The 16,565-nt window shown below is 51.9% G+C and overlaps 1 protein-coding gene across 5 annotated transcripts in view; it reads left to right on the plus strand.

Annotated features, from left to right (window-relative positions):
* The first annotated feature begins 353 nt into the window (after nucleotides 1-353).
* MPP1 (MAGUK p55 scaffold protein 1) overlaps nucleotides 354-16,565 on the plus strand; it is a 43,448-nt gene continuing 27,236 nt past the window's right edge. Inside the window, exons 1-4 of one of the 5 annotated variants that reach the window (XM_050965564.1) lie at nucleotides 7,527-7,641; nucleotides 8,553-8,657; nucleotides 15,498-15,641; nucleotides 16,040-16,118. In XM_050965564.1, coding sequence (XP_050821521.1) covers nucleotides 8,631-8,657; nucleotides 15,498-15,641; nucleotides 16,040-16,118 — 250 coding nt within the window. In that variant the 5' untranslated portion in view covers nucleotides 7,527-7,641; nucleotides 8,553-8,630. Of the gene's footprint in view, nucleotides 770-5,003; nucleotides 5,184-7,526; nucleotides 7,642-8,552; nucleotides 8,658-15,497; nucleotides 15,642-16,039; nucleotides 16,119-16,565 lie in introns of those variants that run through there. The other 4 variants (XM_050965566.1, XM_050965563.1, XM_050965567.1 and 1 more) reach the window with 4 other exon arrangements.

Genomic DNA, 16,565 nt, shown 5'->3' on the forward strand with positions numbered 1-16,565 from the left:
GGGGCTGGAGGGATGGGGACTGGACGAGGTGCATGGCTGTTTGGGAGTAGAGGGGCTGGGGCTGGAGAGGTGGGGATTGGAGGGGGCGGTTTGGGGGTGGGGGGAAGCTGTGCTTCCCCATTAGCCTCTTCTTGCCCGTTTGTTTTCCTTCTCCTCTAGCGCAGGGAGCGGGGGCGCAGCCATTGCGCGGGCGCCCCCTGCCAGCCGCCTCTCTCCGAGTTCTTGGTATCGGTCTCTCAGCCCGCAGAGGGAGCAGGGGCCGCGGCCTCCCTGGCCTGGACACTCCTTCTGTAGGGCAGCGAAGGGGAGTGACCGTGCCAGCTCCCGCCTCCTCCCTGCAGCCCGGCGCTTCCTTTCCCAGCCGGCTCCGCACGCTGCCCGGCCGGCTGCAGGATCCCGAGCCCGCAGGCAGGGAACGCAGCGCCCGGCCAGCCCCGGATCCCGCCCCCCGCAGCAGCTTTACAGGCACTGCTCCGCTCGTCGAATTAACGTCCCGGCGGCAGGCGGCAGGGGAGCGCGGGGGCTGGAGCCGGCCCGGGAGCCGCTGCTGCAGCGGGGAGCCGGCCCGCTCTGCTGGAGCCAGGGGAACCGGATCAGGTGGCTGGAGTCGGCGTGGGAGCGGCCGCTGCGCAAAGGAGCCGGCTCGGGTGACAGCAGAGAGCTCGGCATGACTCTCAAGTCGAGCCGCGGCGACAGCGTGAGCAGCATGCGGACGGCGCTCTCCGACCTGTACCTGGAGCACCTGCTGCAGAGCCGGCCCAAGCCCGAGGTAAGAAGGGCGCTTCCCGGGGCAGGGACAGCGGCAGGCAGCCGGGCCTGGGACAAAGCGGGGGAGCTGCAGCGCTTTTACTTACCTGGCGGCAGTCCGGGTCTTCGGCGGTGGGGGGGCCCTTCAGTCGCTCCACGTCTTGGGCAGCACTGAAGGCTCCCCCCCTCCCGCCACCGCAATGCCGCTGAAGACCCGGACCGCCTCTGGGCCAGGGCTCACGGAGCCCCTGCGGGGCCCAGGGCTTGGGACAAATTGCCCCACTTGTCCCCCCTCCTCTGGGCGGCCCCGGCCAGGTCTCATACAGTGCGGGGTGATAGCCCCAGGGCACTTTATGTTTGGGGGCTCGCCTCACCGGGAACACACTATTAGCTGCTAACTAGTGGCCAAGCAGTTTGATGTACATTTGTGGTACAGTGCCAATCACATTTCACTTCCCTCCCTACAGCTGGCAAAGTGGGGGCACTGGGAGCTAAGAGGTCTGGGTCTCCCAGTGTGAATTTTGGCAAGTCTTTGCACTGCTCCATTTCTCAGTTTCTACATCTGCAAAATGGGGATAATGATCCCTCTTCTGGTGCGAGATCCACAGATGGAAGGTGCTTATTGCAAAGTCTCTTGGTTCTTATTCACTCTAGTCTCTGGCCCTTGGGCATGTGTAGCCTTTTCTGTGGGGTCACTAAAGGGTTGAGGCTGGCTTCAGTGACGCTGCTCTTCACAACACTGAGGATCTCGGTGTTTAGGAATCCAGTTCACTTGCCTCTCCCGCCCCCCCCCCCCCCCACCACACACTCTGTCCACAGGGCTGGCAGAGATTGTGGCCCTCATCTTGCTCGTGTTTGCTCTGGTTTGAATCCAAGGTGACTCCTTTGAAGACAGCAGCATTAGAGCAGTGTAAAACTGGTGTGAGTGGGATCAGGGTTAGAGCGGGGGAGTGCTGTGGCTGAAGAACAGGGAGGGAGTCCTCGCTCTGTGTTACTCCAATGCTACCTCCCTGGCTGACATGGGGGCAGCATTGATTGGTTTTGGAGCCCCTGCCTCCAGCCCAGGGTACAGTGAGGAAACCCTAATCTGAGGGCAGGGAGAGCTGCAGATGCAAAAGCAGAGTGTGAGGGAAGGAGGTGGTATTCACTGTCCTTAGATCTCTGAGTGGGGCTGGGGGACAGAGGGGCTGACATCTGTACTTACATCTGTAATGAACTGTCCTGCTCTGTTTCCCTGTTGCCATCATGCTGCAGGATTTCATGGGTGGCTCTCCTCTCTAGGTGGGTAGGAATGGGGGTGGGGGGAGGTATGTGAAGCTAGTTTGGAAGAGGATTTGCCATTTTGCTCCTGGGTAGGGAACGGGTAGCTGAATGGGAGGAGGAAAATTGCAGTTCCAAGCTAAAATGAGACTTTCTTGTTTTTTGCTGCAAAGTTGTAACTGGTCTGAACTGGAACTGCCTGTCACATGAGCTGATTTAGCTGCTGAGCAACCTCCGGCAAGCAGGTCCACATGTCAGGCTGGAGGAGATGTGGCAATGGATTTTAGCCCTGGGAAACTGGGGCAGGCCAATCTTGCACATGCCTCCTAATTCCTATTCCTGAGACAATGATCATTGTGTGGCAGGCTTCATACACAACAGCACTGGCTGAATGGCAGTGGCATTGGTTAAGAAAATATCTGCAGTGTGCCCTCCTGCTTCAGGGCTATTTTATCAGTTGGTGTAAATTGGGGTATCTCCAGTGCAGTCAAGGGAGCTCTGATAATTTACATTGCCTGAGGATCTGGCCCGTTATCCCCAGAAGGCTTGGGAATCTCAGCACTGTTAGAGTGTGCAGCTTTCAGGCTGCAAAGCTGTGCAGTTGAGCAATGACTGCTTCTCTTTTTAAACTCACAAAAGCAGGGAGGAAATTGGAGACCAGACTGAAACTTTATCCTTAACCCACCCTGTTGTGCAATAAAGCAATAGAAAGAAAAACAACCACCCATCATGAGTGAGTTAAATGTGAGCTTTTATCCAGAACTCTGGATTCTCTCACTTTTTGGTGGCTGAAATCTGGCACCGTGAGGAAAGCTGAGTGATCTTGTGTGGACGATGGGATTTGGTCCTTCTGTCAAACCAAAGAAACTTTTCACATTTCCTGCCCCCCATCTCACCAGCCTGGAATCCCACAGCTGGCTCCACAGCAGCTGTAAATTGTTGCACCCACATAGACTTCAGTGGAGCTGTGACAGTTTATCCCCACTATGAATCTGCTCCCCAGTCTTTCCTTTTTATGCCCTGTTCTGCATCAGAGTGTCCTTCACCCGTTAGGAGCCACAGCTAGAGAGTGACACAAGGGACATGCAATTGGTCATGTGAAATCCGAAGAAGCTGTGTGGGGCTGGAGGGTGAAAGTCATAAACAGCAGGGCTGATAGTGAGCTGGGATGGCACAGGGCTCTTCTGTTTTTTCTTAAAGGTCTCCTGATGTGTATCAGGACATTTGGGACAGGCCTTCGTGACAGTGCCAGGAGGGGGCTATGTATTTCTGAGCCCACGAATCAGACTGCCTAGTCACCAAGACCTAGCGCTTCAAAGAAATAGAGAAAATGCTAAGTGTGTGGCTGGTCACAGGCTCTCTGTTAGAATCTGAAGGTGCATCTACACTTCGAGCTGGGGCTGTAACTCTCAATTTGCGGAGAGATACTTGCACAAGCTATGATGGAGCCAGTGTGCTAAAAATCGAGGGTAGCCTCAGGTATGTCTCCCCAAACTGGGAATTGCACCTCCAGTTCCAAGTGTAGACAGACCCTTAGGGTCTTTAGGCGATGGAAAAGTCTCCAGCCGTACAGTGTTGGAGCCATCTCTGACAGTGCAAAGCTGCAGTCCTCCCCCCATTTATGAAGCTGTCTAGCCCAGATCTTCAAAGGTATTTAGGCACCTGAGGGTCTGGACCTCTGTAACTGCCCCACACTCTAAACTCTGGTCAAATGGAGTGAATGGATTGTTCTTCTCTCTCTTTGTTTTGACAGTGTTTATGAAATCTTCTGTGTAGCAAGCCTAACCACCCTGGAGTCAAGATTGCTCTCTGGGAACAGGAGACTGGGTTGTTGCAATACAAATTAATGCAAAATCCTATTCTGCATTCCATCCTCACTCCAGCCATACGTTTCCCTAAGTCCCACCACCACCCATCACAAACTTTCCATGGGGCATTTGAAGATACAGTGAGAAAATGCTTGTAAAATACTAATAACAGAGCCAACCTCAAATGCATTCAAGGGTCTCATCCTGCTTCCACTTAAGCCAATGTCAAAGCTCTTAGGCCAGAAATTCTGAGGTTGGGTGATGGGTAGGGCTGTGGAGAAACTGGGTATTTCAAGGGGAGTTTCGCGCTTTCAAAATGTCTTCTCTTCTGGATCGAAAATAAAAATAACAAAAATCTAAATTCCTTGTGAACTGAAATTCTGGAAAAAAAAATCGCTTTGAGTCGATCGGACTGTTTTGTTTTGAAAAAATCAAAGCATTCCAATTTTGCGTCTTTTAAAATTTCATACTATTTTTCAGAATAAAAGCAAATTGCAATGAAAAGTCATTTCGAAAAGGAAAATTGAAATATTCTGTTCCAAAAAGTTCAAAATGGGCAGTTTTGCCCTCATTGCAATGTTTTTTTTTTGATTGACAGTGCTTTAAATAATAATTCAGTCGCAATGGGCTTCCCGCTGGCTCCCAGTAGTAGGTGGGAGTGGCGAAGGGAGAGGGTCCCTGGCCCTTCATGCATTGACGCTTAACCCTTTCACCTGTGCTTACTGCTATGGCCATATTGGTGGGGTCTCCATGGCTTCTCTTGACTCCATACTACCTCCTCTTTTCTCTCTAGTTACTGGATCGTACACTGCAGCCAGGTGCTCTTTCCACCTCTCGACCTATGAAACCACGGAGCCCTCTGTCCCAGTCTGCCAAAGCCCTCCTGCTGCAGTTACATGCAGACACAGGAGATGGCTGTGAAGCACTGGCCCTTTGGAAGGGTCCTGTGCCTCCAAGTAACCCCTTATCAGTAGCCAGATGGCAGGGTAAGGTGTGGGGAGGTTCTGCTGTCTTTGTGCACAGATAGCGAGTGCCATGGGGATGTTGGGGAGGGGCAGGAGAGACTGGTTGGGTTGTGCTGTTGACACACTAGGCTTGTGAGACTGGGCCGGAACAGTGGCCCTCTGCTAGAGAGAGGGGAGGTTGGTGTTGGGGTTCTGCCTTTGCCCTCTGTCCCAGATGGGGGCTGGGATTCTGGGATAAATGGCTGTTGGGCTGTGTCTCTTGTTGAAGTGTGCAGGGGCTGATGGAGAAAGGTGCCAGGTTGGCAGCCCTGGGATCTGAGTGGCTCCCCAGGAGGATTATTTGTATCCTGCAAAAGGCAAGAGGAGGCCCCTGGAGGCAGAATGCCTTTCCTTATTCACTAGGGTAAGCACAGGGGCCAGGCTTCCCTCAGCCATCTTGCCCTGCTAGCATGCCTCAGCCCTGAGCCGGGGGGCTCCAGCAAGAGAGGAGTTCTGTCTCCATTGTCCATTTGTTCCTTGGCATCTGCTGGGGCTGCTGTGAAGGGGGCATGTGTGGAGGATAGGTCCCTCAATGGCTAGTAGCCAGGATGGGCAGGGACACAGCCCCATGCTCTGAGTGTCCCCAAGTCTCTGGCTGCCAGAAGCTGGGACAGTATGACGGGATGGATCACTTGATTGCCTCTTCTGTTCACGCCGTCTCAAGCACCTAACGCTGTCGGCAGAGAGGATACTGGGCTAGATGGACCTTTGGTCTTACTCAGCATGGCCAATCTTATGGTCTGATGTGCTAATGGTATTGCTGGTTTGCAGGATGCTTGGTCATATGGCCCTGGACTGGGATCCACCAAAAACCCCTGGCTGCAGCTTCCAGCTGCCACTCGCCTCGGCTGGGTTTGAACTGGGGAGCTCAGTGCGAAGGGCTCTGTGTCACTTTAACCATCCCCTGAGCAACACCATCCATCCCCTGCATGGCAGTTTAATTCCCAGTGCATGACAGGGCTTCTGGCTGACAGCTACGGTGTCTGTGCGTGGCCATGGCCTGTTGCAATGAGGCAGTGGTGAGGGTGCTGTGAAGGGAGTAGACTTGTGCAGTGGAGCCTGCCTCCTGTCTGCAGCTTGCTGTGCAGTGATCCCTGCCTGGAGAGGAATCCTAGAGAGAGACCTAGACCTTTGTGTGTTTTTGACCCCATTTGTCGCTGCACAGCTGTTTCCTTGGGTCCCTGTGCCAGCCTGGAGTGGGCAGAGAGCCAGCAGCGCCCTTGGGTTTCCGCTGGGTGACTTTATATCTGCCCTTGTTAGTCAGGGCTTCCCTTGGGTGACCTGGTCTTTCAAAGTTGACCTGAAGAAGTAACCGAGAGTGAAGCAGGTAGTGGAGGTAGATGGCCCTTATCCCCTTTCAGGGGGCCAGGCATTAGCAAAGCATACCATGCTGGTTGATCTTTGGACAAGGGTGATGGCTGTTCAAATGATCTAATTGCTGTGAAGTTAATGCTTGATCACCTGCTAGTGTGTTCCCTGCCTGCTGTAGCAAGGTTAGCAGCATTTGGCTGGAGGAGCTTGGCCTCCTTTGCTAAGCTGAGGCTGCTTGCACCTCCCCTCCCCCAGGACCCGTGTGACCTGGAGGGATGAGAGTTCTTTGCCCTTTCCAAGGAGTCTCCCCTCTCCAGCCTGGGATCTGGGTTCAGCCCATTTTAGAAATGGGGGCCCACTGCAAAATTCAGGTTTGGATTTCAGACACTCCAGAGCTTGGGTCTAGATCCTGGGGGTGATCTGGTTGCTCTATGTTGCTCTCAATGGAATGCTGGGGGCGGGGTTGGTACATTTGGTGGCTGAGTGCCTGCATTGCTCCCCCATTCCTTGGAACATGTGGTCCTAGCAGGGCACGTTTCCATCACCGTGCCCAGTGCAGCATGGCCCATTTGCTAAGCACCATCAAGGCCACTTTGTACAGAGTAGCAGCTCCTAGTGCCTCCTCCTTTGCCACCCATTACACAGCTATTGCACTGAGCTCAGGAGCTGTGTTATCCCTGGGCTCTGACTTGACCTGGATCCCATTTCCAGTGAGGTACAGCAGTAACCCACATTCTCTCTTCCTGGATTCTGCTGAGCTGGCGTTCAGTCTGTATTTTAACTTCAGCTGGCTCCTCGCAGTGCTCCTGAACTCTGAGCCCTCCTGCAGATGTTTCCTCTCTCTCAGAGGGATTTGAGAGCCCTGCGTAAGCAGCCGGCTCTGCCAGACCCTCATCGCCCTGACTCTCGAAGGGTCGAGAGGTCGCAGGCTACACAAGGCCAAAGCTTCGGAACAACAATGCTGCGTGTGTGTGCTAGGCAGGAGGTTTACACTGAGCAGGCCGTGGCACTGTCCCTATGGTCACATTCCCCTAACCCAGTCAGGCCCGGTAAGGCCATTACACACGATCCCTTAGTGCTTCTGTTTCATCAGCAGCACCAACTCGGAATGGAGGCTGTTCGTAAATCTGAATGAAACATTCTGGTTCTTTTCAAAGTTTACAACTGAACAGTGACTTAACATAGCTTTGAAACTTTGCTCAGCAGGAGGAAAATGCTGCTCTTAACCATCTTAATTTAAATGAAACAAGCACAGAAACAGTTTCCTTACCTTGTCAATCTTTTATTAAACTTTCCCTTTATTTATTTAGTACTGTACATTTAACTTGCACTGTACTATATTTGCCTTTTTTTTTTGTTTGTTTGTCTCGGCTGCTGCTTGATTGCGTATTCCCAGTTCCAAATGAGGGGTGTGGTTGACCAGTCAGTTCGTATCTCTGGTGGCTGCATTTCAGTGGGAAGTGAAATGATCCACTGTATTTGAGTGTTCATAAAGTTTCATCGATTCCAAGGTGAGAAGGGTCCATTATGATCACCTAATCTGACCTTCTGTATAGTATGGGCTAGAGAACTTCCTCAAAATAATTTCTAGTGCAGATCTTTTGGAAGTAGATCCAGTCTTGATTGAACAATTGGCATTGCTGGAGAATCCACCACAACCCTCGATAAATTGTTCTCTTGTTTAATTACCCTCATTGTTAAAAATGTACCCCTTATTTCCAGCCTGAATTTGTCTAGCTTCAGCTTCCAGTCATTAGATCGGGTTAGACCTTCCTCCGCTAGACTGGAGCCCATGATTAAATATTTGTCCCCCATATAGGTACTCATAGATAAGATTATGATTTAGTCATGGGTATTTTTAGTAAAAGTCATGTACAGGTCGTGGGCAATAACCAAAAAGTCACAGCCCGTGATCTTTCTGTGACTTTTACTAAAAATACTAAAAATACCCTTAACTAAATCTAACCTGCTTGGGGTAGGGGAATGGCAGTGCTCCAGGGGACGCTGCTGCTCCTGGGGGTTGGGGGCAGCTCGGAGCCCTGCTGCCGCTGCTGTTTCTGGGGGGTGGCCCAAGGCTCTGCCACCGCTGCTGCTCCTCTGGGCAGGGACAGCCTGGAGTGCCGCTGCTGCTCCCAGACTACTGCTCCAGGGCAGTGCCTGGGACCAGTTGCCTGGGGCCGCTGGAGCAGCAGCTGGTGTGGCTGGCCTCAGCTGCTGGGGCGGTCCTGGGGTCAGCTGCTGGAAGTCATGGAGGTCACAGAAAGTCCCAGGATCTGTGACTTCCGTGACCTCTGTGAAAGATTTGCAGCCTTACTCATACACTGTGTTTGAGTCACACCTTCACCTTCTCTTTAAGCTATATAGACTGAGCTCCACGAGTCACTGTACGGCTTGATTTCTCATCCTTTAATCATTCTCGTAGCTCTTCTCTGATCCCTCTCCAATTGATCAACATCCTTCTTGAATTGTGGGCACCAGAACTGGACACAGGATTCCAGCAATGGTTGCACCCGGGCCAAATCCAGAGGTAAAATAACCTCCCTGCTCCTACTTGTGATTCTTCTGTTGATGCATCCCAGGCTAGCATTAGCTCTTTTGGCTACCGCGTCACATTGGGAGCGCCTGTTCAGCTGATTATCCATCACGACCCCCAAATCTTTTTTAGAGTTACTGCTTTCCAGGATAGAGTCCGTCAGCCTGTAAGTGTGGCCTGCATGCTTTGTTCCTAGGCATAGACATTTTCACTGAGCTGTATTCAAATGCAGATTGTTTGCTTTCGCCCCATGCAGTCTGATGGACTGTCTGGGTAAAAGGCCCTGTATAAATGACAGTCAGTCATAGCCAGCCAGTGACCGTATTGAGTATGCCGCCAGGGTGGCTGATTCACTGCTATCAGTCAACTCCTGGACAGGGTGTTTTGTCCATTCCTCAGCTGAAAGCAAAGGTCAGGGCTGGGGAGGAGCGGAGGTTCCTAGGCTGCCCCAACCTTTGTGACAATGCCTGAGCTCAGCTGACTGGAATGTGCTGCTTTGCTGAGTCTGGCGTTTGAGGGCTGCTGATGTACTGGAATCGTGCTGTATCATATATGCAGAGGAAGCCAAGGAGAGATAAGAGGGGAAGCCATGCTGACTCTGCTCCCCTGGAGGCACTTTGAACTCTGGCTGGGGCCAGAGTGAGACTTTGTCCCGCTTCCCAAAGGTCCCTGCCAGCTCTGCTGGAGAAGGCAAACAGGGAGCAGCATGTCTGCTCTCTGACTCAGAACAGTTCTGTTTCCTCTCCTCTCTCCAGTGGCCCAGGGCAGTTTCACCATGTGTCTTTCCTCATCTCCCGCTGTCTGTCTGCTCTCTGAATCCAGAAGCATCTGCATGGGCGGTGGGTATCATAGGCCAGGAGAGGCTAAGTCTCCCCTAACCTAGGCCATGTCCTCACCCATGCTCCACCCTTAGGCCCCCCTCCGTCCTCTGAGGCAGGCGGGGGCTCCTCTAGCCATGGGTGCCCCCTCAGGGCTCCAGCGGGCAGTGCCTCAGGCAGAAGGGGGAAGGCCAGGGGATAGTCTCCCTGAAGGGGAGGTTCACCCGCCACCCATGAGCATCTGGTTGTCCCTCTGTCTTCCCAGCCTGGATTGCAGACCCAGCCCCCTACCTGATATTTTAGCTGTTCTCCCTTCCACCAAAAGCCCAGGCTTTCTTGGAGCTTGTAACAGCCACATTCACAACCTGGGTCTGAGGCTTGGCTGCAGGATCCGTAATCTGAAAGTATTTAACAAATTTGGCAGGAGCAACCTGTTTGGCTCTTTTTAATTTCTAGATGATTTATTGGGCTATCAAAGGTAGCTTCTTTCAATAAATCTGGTGTCCTATCTGGCTCTGCCGATGCCCTGCAATCCTGACTGCAGCTCTCTTTAGGAGTCCAGGCCAGGCATCTGCGCAGCTCTGCCAATGCACCATAGTCCTGATTTGCACCACCTGCTATTCCAGTGATGGATTCTACCCTCAGTTATGTTAGGACAGCTTTGTATCTTCCTTGGTTCCAGTCTGGGGGTCTTCGTGTGGCTCTGCTGATGCACCCTAGACCTGATTTGCAGCATCACCCCATAGTATGTCCCCCAGTGCACCTCAGTCCTGAAGCATGTCCCACCCCACCCCACCCTGCTATGCCTGCCCTAGACACCTCACCCAGCTCTTCCAATGCAGCATGGCCAACTCCAAATGTTCAGAAATCATAAGTCAGGCTCCTTCTTTGAGTCACAGGATTGGTGTAAAATTCATGAGATTTGTTTTTAAAAACAATACTGTTTCGGTTCATTTTCTTGCATTTAGTTTCTGAGCCTTTAGGATGCATTCAGTTTCGATTTCCAAGCTCTTCTCTTTGACCGTGGAGGTTAGAAATGTCCATTCTTTTTAAAATGAAACCTCAGATTCTCATCTAAGCACAGGACTCCAGGAACTGGGACTTTGAATAAGGCACCCAATATCGCCGTATCGCCAGGCTCGTGGTAAAATCATGAGAGTTGGCAACTTTGCAACATGCCTCAAACCTGACCCACAGCCATTCCCTCCCCCGCAACCATTCCAGTCCTAGCACTCAAAAGAGCTCCACCAATGCCCCTGATCTGCAGCCCCCATCTCCCACTAGAGCTCTGTACTCCCCACACAGCTTTGCCAGTGCACCTTAGGTCTGCAGTTTGCCCCCCCGCTTGCTATTGCAGCCCTTTTGTCCAGCATCTGCTAGCACATGCTGAATTGCATTGTGGTTTTGTAGTGTAGGTGAATGTGAAGTGTGTGTGTGGTGTAGGGAGAGAAGTTGCTGTATCCCCACACACATGCTCTTGAAGACAGGAAGCTGCACCCAACTGACTCTGCATTCTCTGTGTACAAGGCTGGTTCCAAAACAGGCCCAGTCTACACTAGCAGTGCCAGTTCAAGTGTGATTTATGATTCTAACTGGCAGAAACCCTAATGTGTAGACAGGTTAAAAAAAATGCTTCTGCTGGTATCGCTTATTTCATTCACGAACCATAAGTAAGGCTCCTTGTTTGTCATGGAGGTTGCAGAAGTCACGGAATCCATGACTTCCTGTGATCTCTGTGACTTCTGCGGCAGCCTGTGTGGCTGACCACCGGGTCGCCCAAGCAGCTGCCTTGGGGACAGCTCGTCAGGCGGCCCTGGGGACAACCACACTGGTTGCTGCTGGAATGGCTCTGCAGCCAGCCGCTGCTCTGTCAGCCCTGGGCAGCTGGCCCCTGGAACCGCCCGAGCAGCAGCTGATGTGACTGGCCCCACGGACCACCTGAGTAGCAGTCCCGGGGGTGGCGGGAGCAGCCACAGCTCAGCGTCTCCAGCAGCAATCTTGGGGTGGCCAGAGCAGCAGCTGGCCCTGGGTCTTCCCCTGCCATCCCTGGTGGCAGCCAGATTGGCAGCGGCCCCCTGGGGCTCCCACCTCGGTGGTGGTGGGAACAGCAGCAGACCCCCCACAGCTGGTGCACAGGCTTCCTAGGGTGACCAGACAGCACATGTGAAAAATTGGGATGGAGATGGGGGGTAATAGGAGCCTATGTAAGAAAAAGACCCCAAAATCGGGACTGTCCCTATACAATTGGGACATCTGGTCACCCTAGGCTTCACCCCCACAGTGCTCACCCCTCAGAGCGTCCTTCACTCCCTAAGATTCAGTCGGAGTATTTATGGTAAAAGTCATGGACAGGTCATGGCCTGTGATTTTTTGTTTCTTGCTCGTGATCTGTCCATGACTTTTATTAAAAATCCCCGTGACCAAATCATACCCTTAAACCATAAGTGATACCAGCAATGGCACTTTGATGCTGGTATAACCTGCAAACCTTTCCTCATGTAGACAAGTCCTTAGTGTTTACCCCTAAGGTGAAAGGACGGGAGGGTGCAGGCAAGGTGTCATATAAATTGCAGAGGAATCCAAGGTCAGTTTAAAAACGAACAAAATAACCAAAAATCAAGGAAACTAGAGAAAAGCAATTTCCCACCAAAGTCTGATCCTGTGTCTTCTGAATGTGCTTTGCAGCTGGGACTGAGGGTGGGAGGAGTGGAGCAGAGCAGTGGTGGTGGCTGAATCAGCTGGTTGAAGAGACGTTTTGAATTCAGAACAGAAATGTCCTAAGACAAATCGATATAAGAGTAAGGCACATGGTGATCTCTGTCTCAGTTTTGTCCCAGAGAGGTTCTGTATCACACACTAACACAGTGTGTGTCTTTGTTTCCCCTAGTGGCTGGCCCACATAAGAAGATGAGAGTCTACTACTGATACAATCTAGGGGAGTTATTCCTGTAATTCAAGTGGCAGAGGCTCATGCTTTTAGCACTGAAGGTCTCAAGTTCAAATCCTGGTCATAGCCCAAGGAGGGTCAGTTATACTTGCTCCTCCTGGAATGTAGAGTGGTTAGTCAGCAGTCTGCTGGCTTCTTGAAAAGATTATACTGTGCCATCTCTTTTTAACTCTGGTGTAATTTGTTGGGGGTTCTATGAGATCCTGGGGCACAAGCAAAGTGCTTCACATGGTCTGAGCAACTGGCCACCATCTTGGACTCCTCCCAGGGTCCGGTAGGAGAGCAGGACCTCGGAGGATGCTAGAGACTGCATGCAACAGGGGCAGGCTGCATTAATTCCATGTGACTTGATACAACATGCAAAATCACGAGTACAGGAGTAAAACTGACAAGCCACGATCATTTCCTGGTGTGAGCTCCTGTAGGATGGGGAACATGATCATCAGTCTTCTGACATATCCTGACATGGGAAGCCTAACACACATGTCCTTCCAGTAGCCCCTGCTGCAAGGAGCCAGGGTTGCCTGCGTATTAACCATGAATGCATGTTGCCACCTCAGCACCAGAAGAGGTTAATGGGCTTGGTCCTGGCCAGGGCTGCTCTCTGCAGCTCATTAATTGTTCCTGAAGCAGTAAAATCAGTGGACTAATATCTACACTGGAACAGCTGGGGGTGTTTGCTTTACCCTAGCGAGTGCTGGGAGCTGGCTAAAGAGGATGGTTGTATAGTGCCAGCTGGGGAGGGGGGAGGGATGTCTGACAAGCTCACCACCAATGGATGTGTCATTGGGGCCCAGCATGGGATAGCAGGGACTGCAGGTCAGCAGTGAGCTGCCCAAGCAGAGCTCATTGCAGGTATATGGACTGGAGTACAGGGGGACCTGCAGGTCAGGACTGAGGAGCATTGACCAGGCTGAGTGGGGTCTAAGACTGGAACTGAAAGAGGCTGCAGGGCTGAAATGAGGTGCCACTGGCCCCTGGCACTTGCAAGATGCACTCTGGGTGAAATCCTGTGTGCCTAGCTTATTTCCCAGCATCCCTCGGCATGCTGGCCAAGGGTGTAAGTGGTGTCTTTGCATCAACTTTGGTGGAGTCGAGCCCACTTTGTCCCAGGATTAATCTGGCCCACTGCTGTTTATAGATTTCTACTGATGCTTTGTATAAGATCCTCCGGCCAGGGGATGATTAAGTCTCCAGAGCTTCACACACATGGTCTGCAACCTGGCTTTGGGATGGTTCCTCTTCCCTTCTGCTTATTGGCCAGTGGAAAGCATCACTATATTGGGACCAGGTCAGTCATGGGGAGTGAGAATGCTGTTGAGAATCTCTCCAGCTTTCCAATTTCGTGCTGCAAATAACACCTCCCCCCACCCCCCACGTTCTCACTGCCATCCAACAGCCAGCTCTTTTGTAACTGTTGTTAAATTGGGAAAATCAAGTGTTTCTGGCTGGTGGTGGGGCTTAAACTCTTTCTCTTGCGCTGCCTGGATAGGACCCATCTCTATCCCACCTCTGCTCTATCCAATGTGCTGTTCACAGCTTTCAGTGACATCTGTGGATCATGGCCAGAATGGTACCAAGAGTCCTAGAGCTCCAAGAGGCCATCGGGGAGCCTGACAAGCAACCCCAAAAGCCCGAGGTTAGGCAGGTCTGGTCCTTCCATGAAGCATGATCCCGCCAGCAGGCAGGGGAGATGTTAGATTGCTCAGGGGGGTACGTTTGCAAAAGCTGGCCTTGTGGGAGCTAGTTCAGGCAGTTCCCATGCTTGTCCTACTGACCCGGGTATCAGTTCTTTAACCATTTATGTGCTGCTGTGTGCTGCTCGAGAAATATCCTCCATCTAGTCCTGTTAATTTGTGATGTTGAGAGAGTTGTGCAGTCGTCCCAGCTGGATATGCTGTCAGGGCTGGGACAGCAGGAGTTACAGGTGAGCTCTAGGACTTGCAATGTGTGTGAACAACTCTGGGTACACTGGTTCATGCTTCCTTGGTGGAGTGAGTTTTGGAAGGCCTGCTCTTGGCATGGTGGTTCCTAGATGGAGTTGTTGAATCTATGGGTGGAGAGACAGCTATGATTTGTGTCAGTGATCCATCAGTTTTATCCAGCAAAGTTTAGTGCTTAAAACCCTGTGGGGTGCTGGGGAGAATGGGTGCTGTGAGGAGCTTAGCCTGCAGACAGCTGTGTTGCTTGGACCGGAGGTGAGAGTTGGTTCAAACTAATAGAAACCAGAGTCCAAGTTCTGCTCCTAGTTACATTTGTGTGGATCCAGAGTAACTCTATTTATTTTAGTGATGTTACTCTGGAGTGATTCTCATGTGAGAAAAAGTAACATTTAACTCTAGAAAAAAGCAACAGAGAGTCCTGTGGCACCTTATAGACTAACAGACATATTGGAGCATGAGCTTTCGTGGGTGAATACCCACTTTGTCAGACATTTAACTCTAGGCTCGTAAGATTCTGCCACATCATCTTATTAAGCTTTAGAACACCTTGCAGAAGGCTCCTGGGAACCCTTTGGCTACCTTTCTCAAGTGTTGCCAAGCCTCCAGTTCTGTTTATACGCTGGACATTTGGATCAAGCTTGTCTCTCTCTGGCTGAAGTCCTTTATGTTTCTTTTTCTTTCTTTTTACTCTCCGGTCTCTCTTGGACACAGGCCCCACCTGCTGTCTGGGCTAGAATGAGCTCCACTAATGTTACTCCTGAACTGGCCAGCAGGGATCACTGTGGAGTGATACAAGGCTCAGCTTCCTCCTGAGAGCTGAGAGTGTCGCTTTTCCAGCATTCCTGGACCTCACCTTCCCAAGGGCAGTGATGGTCAGCAATCCCAGCTCTTCAGCTTGGTGGCAGCTCCCTGACCAGCTCTGTTCACAGGAGAGGCATCAGTAGTGTGGCCAGAAAGTGCATATTGAGGATGAGGGGTTCAGCAGAACACGGGAAGAGCCACCGACAGCCCCTGGGCACATAGGGGATCGTCATGGGAGTTCCAGACAGGCTCATCTCCCACAGAAGGGCATGTTGCAGGGCCTCCAGTGCTGTCCCCAACCCTGGCCTGTTCTTTGCCCTGATAGGCTGTCGTATATCCATCAAACGCTGTGACCGAGGACATCTACGCCAATGGCTCAGCCATGCTGGGCAGCCCAGCTCACATGGACAGCCGGGAGGTGCGCAAGATCCGGCTGATCCAGTTCGAGAAGGTCACCGAGGAACCCATGGTGAGCTAGCAAGAGTTTGGTAACCCTTAAGGCCTCAGGGATCAGGGTGAGACCTACTGGTGCATTGGCATGCACAGTGAGAGTGACAATCCAGTCCAGCTCCCAGGTCCATGGGTGGGGTAGGGATGATCCACTGGGACAAGGGTGCTGCTTTGGCCACTGCCTACCCCACTTGGAGCCTGAGCTGCACAGGGTGTAGTGGGACCGGGAGGAAGCTGCATCAGCTGTTGATTTATTCTGCCAAGAGGAAATTAACCCAGCTGGAATTGAGCCAGGAGCGGACTCTGAGAAGTGAGACAGACCGTCTTGGATACTGGCTAGGCATGGACTTTACCTGGAGAAGTGAGTGTCTCACCCTAGATATGTAATAGACCGTCACAGAATTTCCTGTTTTCCAGGGAATCACACTGAAGTTGAATGAGAAGCAGAGCTGCATGGTGGCCAGGATTCTCCATGGAGGCATGGTACATAGACAAGGTAACAGCAAATGGCAAGAATCTGAAGTCGTCATTGACTGAGACCTAGACACACAAGGCTTCCGTTTAGTCAGAGACTTTAGCCCTTTCCTTCCGCCCTGGTGCTGGGTAGGGCCTGTCAGTTTCACCTTTGGAGCTGGGCAGTTTCAATGCAAAGGGATTAAACAGTTCCATGGTGCTGGTGAATTTTCCATTTGATTTATATCAGCAGTGCCCTTTCTCCATCTCTTGTATCACCTCCCTCTGCTCTTTACATGTGGCTGCTGCATTAATGCCCTGGAGCAAGGGTTCTCAAACTGGGGGTTGGGACCCCTCGGGGTCGTGAGGTTATTACGTGTGGGGTCGTGAGCTGTCAGCCTCCACCCAAAACCCCGCTTTGCCTCCAGCATTTGTAATGGTGTTAAATATATAAAAAGTATTTTTAATTTATAAGGGGAGGAGAGTGTCA

The sequence above is a fragment of the Gopherus flavomarginatus genome, chromosome 8 (genome assembly GCF_025201925.1).
Source record: "Gopherus flavomarginatus isolate rGopFla2 chromosome 8, rGopFla2.mat.asm, whole genome shotgun sequence".
Taxonomy (NCBI): domain Eukaryota; kingdom Metazoa; phylum Chordata; order Testudines; family Testudinidae; genus Gopherus; species Gopherus flavomarginatus.